At 41.6% G+C, this 9423-nt stretch overlaps 1 protein-coding gene across 1 annotated transcript in view; it reads right to left on the bottom strand.

The window, feature by feature from the left end:
• Window positions 1-5399: 5399 nt before the first annotated feature.
• The window catches only part of OSBPL10 (oxysterol binding protein-like 10), a gene marked incomplete at its 5' end in the record, with an annotated part of 77338 nt that continues 73314 nt past the window's right edge, over window positions 5400-9423 (bottom strand). Inside the window, 3 exons of the mRNA XM_009867797.1 lie at window positions 5400-5509; window positions 6828-6981; window positions 8134-8316. Coding sequence (XP_009866099.1) covers window positions 5465-5509; window positions 6828-6981; window positions 8134-8316 — 382 coding nt within the window. The remainder of the gene's footprint in view (window positions 5510-6827; window positions 6982-8133; window positions 8317-9423) is intronic.

Raw genomic sequence — 9423 nt, 5'->3', positions numbered from 1 at the left:
TAGTATGTACCTTTCATGAAGAAAATGTAAATTTACAGTGTTCTGTGAGAATGTTACTGCTGACTTCTTTCCCAAGGTGTAGAATATTTTTTTGATTTATGAACTCATTTTTGACTCTGATGGTTTATACAGACCAATACTACAGCTGCAACATTTTCACAAAGATAATTAAATCTGGATTTCTGGCCCCTGGTGTTCGGAGATTTCATTTTATTTTTTGCTTTAAAGCTCACTGCAGACCAGTTGTTGACTGTAGGGGAAAATAAAGTTAATTCAAGTTTTGTGTTAAGGGTGTTTGTGTCAGTTTTGTTGCAATTAACTTGATACACGTTGCTTAGGGTCCTAGTGATAATTTAAGTCATTGGAACCCCCAGATCTGCTGACCTCACAAAGGTGCTGTCATGAAAGCCATGACAAGCTACTTAACATTCTCCCAGCTTAAATTTATTAAGCTGAAGGTCAGGCCTCTGCTGTGATGAAATTAAGGTGGCTGTAATATTTTCAGCAAACAGCAGCCGCCTTTCCCAAGCACGGCTGGAGCAGTGAATCCTTCCTGTGTCTGGAGAAGCTCGCGCTGCCGCAGTTGCTCAGCTGCAAGCAGAAGGGGTGGTTTTGTGATGCGGGGTTTGTCATAGCTTGTTCCTTCCAAGCAAATCTGCATCCCGTGCCCTCACTGCTGGTAAGAAATCTAACGGTTGGAAGGACATCTGGAAGGCAATGGTGCAAGTGCTGCTGGTCAGTCTGTGGTTTGGCAGTAACTCAGCCTTGTTTTTAAAAAAATGGGAAATAAAAGCTTGCGCACCCATCTTTAGGCATCTTTACAGTTAGATTGCTTTCTGTCATACCTGACAGCGTTCTCGTTAGCAGAGCAGAAATAAGTGAATCCTGTCAACGTTTACAGCATTTTTAGAGCTATGTGAAAGAAAAATAAGCCAACTACAGACCCGTAGCCAGCCTGGGCTAAAGTTGCCTGCCACTTACCTGAGCTGTCTGACATCCACCTTGACTTCAAGGCTCCTGTCAGTGTTCTGCCTTTAAGCAAAATGAAAAGCTGAAGTCATTAAGGCAACCCCCTGGAAAAAAACAAAGTTACAAAAATGAATTGGCAGGTGGTGCATCACCTTCCCCTCAGGAACAGGTGGGGAACCAGGAAACCGACCTTCCCTGTTCCTGAGGAACCGACCTCAAATCACCCAGCTAAACAAACTGCTGCATCTTCTGAGAACTGAACCACACCTGTGCCAGCGAAGAATACCTGCATCTTGCATCATTATCAACAGTACCTCCCAGACTAGCATATTCCCTTAACTAAAGACATCCTTTTGTTGCTCTATGTGGTCAAATGTTAGAGATTTCGAAGCCTAACTGCCACAAACCAGTAAAATCTAAAGCACTAAAATGCTTATTACAGGCTCTAGTTGCCAAGGCACTAAAACTGTGAGTGTCTCGAAGGCAGCAGCACCGCCTCAGTCCTGGATCAGTCCTTACTGTTGAAAGGTGGGAGGGCCGACAGTAACGCTGGGAATCCCAGAAGAAATATTTTGACTTGTGGAAGTAATTCCATAACAAAAGGGGGAGAAAAGGCATTAGTTAAATATCATGATAGATTTACTCTTGAAAAGACAGTTAAATGCTTTGACTCAGCCCTCTGTACATATCAATCTCAGTATGAGTAACAACTGAAAATAAATAATAAATGGTGAGGACTAAAACTCAGTAACGTCTTTAAACCAAAGGCACAGACTGCTCCGAGGCGTTGCTTTGAAGCACTGGAACGAAAGGCAAGGAACATGCCTGGACAGTGTTTCCCTTTTACAGCCAGTGTTGTTTTCTGTTTTGTATAAAAACAAAGTGTTCTGGCATGATAGTTTCCAACACTGTGGACAAATGTTTAAAATAAATCACAACTGCATCATCTAACACTTGAAAAATGCTGACCAGGACTCTGAGCATACTTCCTTCCCATGCAAGTGTCCAATGCTGCAATAATTTCAGAGCTGTATTTTAAGACTTTTCTAACCAAGAATTTGTGTTAAAGACAATGATTAAATGAAATACAATTTTCAGAAACAAGAGATCATGTTAGCCTATTTCCTTTGCATTTGTCAAAACAAGGCCTGTGTTCCCCAGCCTCTCCTAAAGCTGTGACGCTGCCCAGCCTGGTGTTCTCTGTCCCATTTCAACAGAACAAACCTTACCTGCCTGGTGTCTGGCAGCATGAACAGGGCAGAAAAACCCCACAACAAGCCAGGACCGAGCTGCCGAGTCACTTCTCAGAACACACAAAGCGCTCCCGGGTGCCCCGAGTGCTGCACACGGCTCCCGGCCATCCGCGGGACTGGTACCAGTTAACGAACGCTTCGATGGAAAGAGAAAAGGCATCCCACTACTAAATGAAACAAATCCTTTTTATTCATGACCATTGCTGTTTTAAACTCACAAATTATGAAAGGAAGGCAAATCAGAAGAGACTGCCAGAGCATCTTTTTAAATGATCAAGGTATAAATTTTCTTTCAGAACATTTCTCATTTATGAAAGAAAAAGGTTGCATAGGCTTTCTACAGGTGAGCACACACAAAAAATTATAGTACATGGAGGTTTATACATTACAATTTGGAGTGTACGTTGGCTACTTGAAAAGGAAAATATTTACTTGCAAGTCCAAGACAGCTATTGGAACGACCTACAGAATAAGGCTTATAAATATTTACTTTTCAGTACTGTAAAATATACTGAACACAGAGCTATCAGAAAAATCAAATGACACTGGTGAATCTTGTTCCAGAATCTCTCGCTGATGGGATCTTCTCAGAAAAGACTTTTTACATTTGCCTCTCCCAAGCTACCTTGAAAAAGAACCAGTGGGAACGGCATCAGGATTCTTCACAGCATCAGAACAAAACAAAACATCGGAGCACAAGTGGAATGTTCTCGGCATGCAGAACCAACCAACCATGCAATCAGGAAAAAAAAATAATCGATAAATTACAAGCATAAAATTAGTCAAAATTTTCCTTAAAAGAAGGGCTACAGCATCTCCGTAGCCTCGACAGTCACACCATCAAAGCTGAAAAAGGTCAACTCTTTCAGGAGCGCAGGCCCGCGTGCCCGACAGCGAGAGGTTTCCAATGGCTATTTCTAGTGAGTACGTGGTTTGTTCTTTGGTGTGTGAAAGTCAAAGTTCTGGGAGGATGTTCCACATGTTTAATTCTGCATTTTCGATTGTTCCCTGTGATGATATTGCAAACCATATGAGTACTTCTAGTGACTTATCAGACTAACATCTAGAACAAGAGTGGATCCTTCTATAAAGTTAATTCTTGCAGGTGATAAAGTACATGTTTTCCTGATGATACCTGGCAGTAGTTGAGGGATTACGATAACAGCATCATTTTGGGTTTTTTACAGATAAACATCAACTCTTCCTAAAAATAACATTTTTTTCCTTTTTTTTTTAAAAAAAAAAAGTCTGTTATAAACCCAAGCTCATACAGCCCACTTTTTTTTTTAAAAAATAAGATTTAAATGATTTATAACATGAACTCTTTCTAATGTGCAAAAAATAAAAAAGGACATACAAGCAGACAAATCAGCATTTGGGGGAGGGAAAAGGAGCCACATAATTACAGAGGGATCTGAAGTTCAAATGGATCTATTACATATTATGTCCAAATGAATAACTAATGGCATGTTTCCGTATGTACACACCTCCGTTCAGCCTTTTGAGTTGCTCAAGAGATTTTAACATCTACAAAAATAATAGTTACAAAATGCAGGACACACAAGAATGGATATAAGCACTGCTTTGATCTAAATATATTTGTGTAATTTCTATAAAGTATAAGTTATTGTATTAAGAAAGCAGACAAAAGGCACAAAATTAATCAGTACTACAGAAAGGTAGGCATCCACGCCACTGAATCTTAGAAATATAGGGGCTTCTTTATGGGGCACTGTAAAAAGAAGCACTGAGCAGAAGTCAGCACATTTTACATATGCCCTTTTTTGTCACTTCTCTCAAAAACACCTCCACTGTCCACAAATACGAACTAAAAAACAACAAAGTTTTAACTCGCTTTCAGAATCCACTTTCTCAGTGTCACAGTGGTTACCTTACAAACAAGATCAAGCTACAACATTGTTTTACCTTTTTTTTTACTTTACAAAACAAATTACACCCAATTTTGTTTGTTTCATTAATAAAGTCATTGTCACAGCATGATAATTTACTAAACTGTTACTTTTACATCAGGAAATCATTTATCTCCGAAGGCTCATTATATCGTCTCTATTCATCCAAACACTTCATCCAGAAGTGACCAGCTGGATCACAAGCAAAACAAAGCAGCAGAAAACACGGGCCTGCTTGGAGCCTTAACAGGGCGTGAAGGGCTTTGCCGGGAGGAGCGCTGGGGAACTGCGGTGGGGAAGGCTGAAGGCCCACGCCTGGCACAGCAGCTCACCCTGCCCAGCCTCGCCCACTGCACCGGCTGGCGTTTTAGGGCGAGCACCGCGTTGGGTTAACCAGCAAGCGGCTCGGCTCAAAAGGCCAGGCTGCGGAGGGCATGGGGGTGGAAAGCTGAGGAAATCGTGAGGAATCATGATTCTATGATTCTATGAAAGAGTGAGCTGGAACGGCACAGCTACATCTGCCAGAAGGGGTTTAGTGGAACGCGATGGTAACCAGAGAACATTGCACAACAAGATCAAAATTACCAGAGCAGACGGCTCACTGATGGCCAGAGATTTAACAGCTAATTAACAAAAAAGTGAGGACATGACAAGTTAGTGCGAACAGTGTTCAGGAAAAGGTATTGCTACTTCTTGTAAGACGGCAGAAAATACACACTCTTAAGTGACAGGAAACATGCTCTTAAATCGGCATCCCAGAGAGCGAGCGGGCTGTCAGCGTGTCATTCGTATGTCAAAGTGAGTTACTCAATTACAGAACGACTGCCATTAAGTGACATGTCATATTTTAAGTGCAAAACATTTTTGGCAAAAGTGAAAAATAGAAAAACCTTAATCAGTACTAATAAAAAAATTATTTTCTTAAATACTAGCATAGGGCCTGATCCTGCAAGCACACAACTCGGGAAACCCCAGCTGAGTCCAGCCAGAGTTCTGTGCCCTAACACTTAGAGGAAAAGATCTTTAAATCACTGTTAGTGTTTATACTTGTTTACATGTAGTGTAACTAACACACACACAAACACATACACACCACGTGTACATATGTGTGTATACATGGACGTGTGCATGTGTGTTTGTGGATCTATACACACAAAATTGCTCCTGAATAAACTTGAGCTCGTGGTTAATTTGAGACGCATCGTTCACAGTATAGAGCTTCTCATTTGTATCTTCTGATTAGCAGGACCTATTCAACAACATCTTGAATTTATACACTGGTATCATTTGAATGCCTTTAAGGTAAAGCTATGAGGCAACTGCTCTATCCCGTCAATGGGTCTTCCAGAGAGGATTCAAGTATAGCCAACCATCGCCCTGCAAGAAAATTAGGGAAAGGTTTACAATACTGGACTGTGTATGTCCACATGAAAGCTAAAATAATACTCATCAACACAAGAAACCATCCCTGTCATCTGGAAATCCTGCACTGAATGAATTTACAGGGAAGCAGGAAAAAAATTACAAGGGCAAAGAGAAGCAATGGGGAGATGCAAGAGATGAACTGCAGGTTTCTATAGCTGCTCACATTGGCTAGCGTCACAACGCAGTCACATAATTCCCTCAGGCAGTCTTATTTCCCTTCCTCCTTTCATCTAAGAAAGGGCAAAGATGAACTTAGTATAAAATCTGTTCCATTTCAAGTAGATGAAACCCAAGACTATGTTTATGCTTAATCGCATTGGACAAATACCCCTAGATCGTGTCCATTTTCGTGTGCGGAGATCAAGATTAGTAGCGGATGTGAGTGCACAGCATTTGCAAATTCAGGTGTGCGTTTTAAAGCAAGAAACAGCTTTAAGTGCCTAACCACAGGTACCAAAAATTCAGGTTAAAATAAACCTAACTAAAGGAGTAAGGAGGTCATTGTCCCCTTGTACTCAGCACTGGTGAGGCCTCACCTTGAGTACTGTGTTCAGTTTTGGGCACCTCAATACAAGAGGGATGTTGAGGTGCTGGAGCAAGTACACAGAAGGGCAACAAAGCTGGTGAAGAGCCTAGAAAATAAATCTTACAAAGAGCAACTGAAGGATCTAGGGCTGTTTAGTTTGAAGAACAGGAGGCTGAGGGGAGACCTCATAGCTCTCTACAACTACCTGAAAGGACATTGTAGACAGGTTGGTGCTCATCCCTTCTCACAGGTAATTCGTAGTAGAACTAGAGGGAATGGCCACAAGCTGCAACAGGGTAGATTTAGGCTGGATATTAGGAATAAATTTTTCACAGAAAGAGTAGTCGGGCACTGGAGCAGGCTGCCCAGGGAGGTTGTTGAGTCACTTTCCCTGGAGGTGTTTAAAGGTCGTTTAGATGTGGTGTTGGGGGATATGGTTTAGGTGTGGACTCTGCAGAGTAGGGCTATAGGTTGAACTTAATGATCCCAAGGGTCTTTTCCAACCTGAGTGTTTCTATGATTCTATGAAGGAAAGTGAACAAGTTTATAGTATGGACGTGGAAAACCCCGTTGTTGTTCTTTAAGAGCAAATATTATTTTCTGGCAAAACCAGAATTTAAAGCTCTCAGTGTTATAAAACAACACAAGCCCATGGTAAAAACCACAGACAAATTCATTTGTCCTAGCATCCTCTTGCATGCAGAAGCATGCTACAGAGTCTTTAAAATAAGACAACAAAAGTACCTCTTTCGCAAAATATTTTGGTTTCCATGGTGTTGTAAGCGCCATACGTTGCCTTTCCTCCGCTCGCTGCCTCTCTTCAAGGCGGTGCTTGTGTTCCGTTGCTGCATCGATATTGCCTTCCTTCAGAGAGTTGGTGACGTGCTGCCAGAGGTGCCTGCGTGAGCACAAGCGACAGTGAGAACGCTCCAGCCACAGCCCAGGCGTGGCCAGACAAGCAGCCGAGCGGTGCCACATTCTCCACGCCGTTTTGGCAAGTCAGGCTGTGAACCACCGCTCTCCTAGGGAACTCATCGCGTTTGTGGACCAGATTTTCAGACTTGCTCAATTCCATGTATGTTGCCATCTGAGTTAACTCACTTGGTAGCTTTTGTTCGTGGTCCTGACTTCACAAGCTGAGCTTTATTCTCAAAGCAGATGGATTTGATTTTATGACTTCCTGTTCACATTCTTGCTTCATGATCCAGCCTCAAATGACATGTGTTTATTCTGTGGTTTTTTGCAATTAATTTTTTTAATTATAAGGAGATGTTAGCCAAAAGCCTAGAGTAGGATAAACTGAGACACCGACTGTTACCGCCAGGTTACTAACAGAGGAGCTGGTGCGCGGATTCTAGGGAGCCCTTCTAAGTCTATGTTCTGTATCCCTGGTTAGCAATAATGATCAGCATACGACCAAACTCATTTTCCACACAACTGGTCACACTGAGAAGCAGTGCCTGCTCACACAGTACTAGTTAAGCAGAAATTTTGCCCAAAAAAATACTGAGAAGAAACTGATGGCAGCTTTTGTGTATTCCCAGGGGTGTTTAAATGAGTTTCTGTTTACAATCTGATAAACTGCATATCCTGCAGAAACATTGGCTAGTAGTAGTTTGCTTACTAGTATCCAAAAGATACAATAAATACACTACAAAGCTACTGATTTCCTTATTTACTTCAACCTTTCTGTTCCAAACTACAGTGGGAAAACGAGTTTTTGAGAAGCAAGCATGTCTAGAAAGTAGGAACATGGTATCTGGCCCTTCACAATGACTCAAGACACTTTTTTACAATAAAGAGAACGTATTTACAGGTACTAAAATGAAGCTTAACTCATTTTTTTTAAATCTTCCAATAAAGCGTTCCTAAGTTCAATAAAAATATTGATTTTTCTGAAGATAAGTGTCAACAGTTACTGATATTGAGCAAGTTTTTTCTAATGAGCGAGGTGGTTTTGAGCCACACCATTTATAACTGCAGTTTCCCCCCCTGTTCCTGTGCCCATCCAAGGTGCAGAAGCAGAACACCGTAACCTGATGGCCCTTACCTTGATTCCAGCGGGCCTTGCTTTGCTATCGGCCTGATCTTTTTCCTGATAACAGGCAGCTTGTTCGTGTCAATCACTTTGGTTTCTCCGTTGCTGTAAGTAAATTCCAGCGTACCATTCCATTCTCCCTGGGCCTTGCATACGATGGTGTTAGTGGGATTGTGTTTCACTTCAGCTGTAACCCTACCGCATGAGGGAGGAAAAAAAGACCACAAAAATAACTGCTACACTTTATTATCAGTATATGAAAGCATTACCACAGCTAAGGCTAGAGAAGCTCTAGCTAAGGCTACATGCAGCTTTCTACATCTCCAGATGTTCAACATCTTCTCTAGTTCAGCTGCTGATGGTCGATTATCAAAGCTACCTCAGTGGTTCAAGAACTGAGACTGAGAGAAATAGGTAGGACTAGAAAACCAAAATGCATGGAGAAGTTTCACACATGTCTCTATGAACATGCACACATATGAAGCAATCTGCAAACTCAATTAAATTTTAAATTATTAAACTAATACAGCACAACCTTCCCCAATTTTCACTCACCCTCATGGCACCAATTATTAATCTGAGCCTTTTAGGAAAAACCCTGTCAATATAGCCCAGGTCAATGTTGGTCTGAACACAATACCAAAGCAGTTGACAGACTTATGGAAGAATAATTAGACCAACTGAAGTAAAACAGAGGTAGCCACGCAAAAGCAGAGCCTTCTCACAGACACTACAGTCCGCAGCTGAACAAGTGAAGGATCTCTGTGTGCTGATGACTGGGTCACCAAACTGAGTTTGAAAGTAAGGCAGGAAGTTATGTTGCACCGTGCCTCTTTACACCCTTAATAAAGGGACACCAGAGACGCATAAATAATATTTTCATCATCTGGAATTTCAGTGCAGAAGTGCGAGTCCCCAGTAGGCAGCTACAGCTATGAGCAGTGACACTCTCACTTCTCTCCTCCTTACAGGACCTACACCTGGAAAACCAGTTCATCTGCAAAACTCATACATAAAGCAGCTGGGTTGCAGAAATATTGCCTTTTCTACGTACATCTTTCTGATCCCACACTTACATCAATTTTTACAAGCACCAAAGAAAACATTCACTTTAGTTTAATGACAGAAACACACCCAATCTGGTTAAATGATATAAAATGTATAACCACGATAAACTGTGCTCTAAAGCCATAAGTCATCTGAGACACGAACAGGAAAAGAAATGCAGGTATCTGTCTGTAAAATATTTCAGCAGAAGAACTGAACAGATGCCCAAGAGTCTTTCCACCGAAAGGCAGCAGC

This window comes from Apaloderma vittatum, unplaced genomic scaffold (assembly GCF_000703405.1).
Source record: "Apaloderma vittatum isolate BGI_N311 unplaced genomic scaffold, ASM70340v1 scaffold3604, whole genome shotgun sequence".
In the NCBI taxonomy this organism is placed as follows: domain Eukaryota; kingdom Metazoa; phylum Chordata; class Aves; order Trogoniformes; family Trogonidae; genus Apaloderma; species Apaloderma vittatum.
Note: the sequence above shows the minus strand (reverse complement) of the source record. Positions and strands in the feature narration are given on the sequence as shown.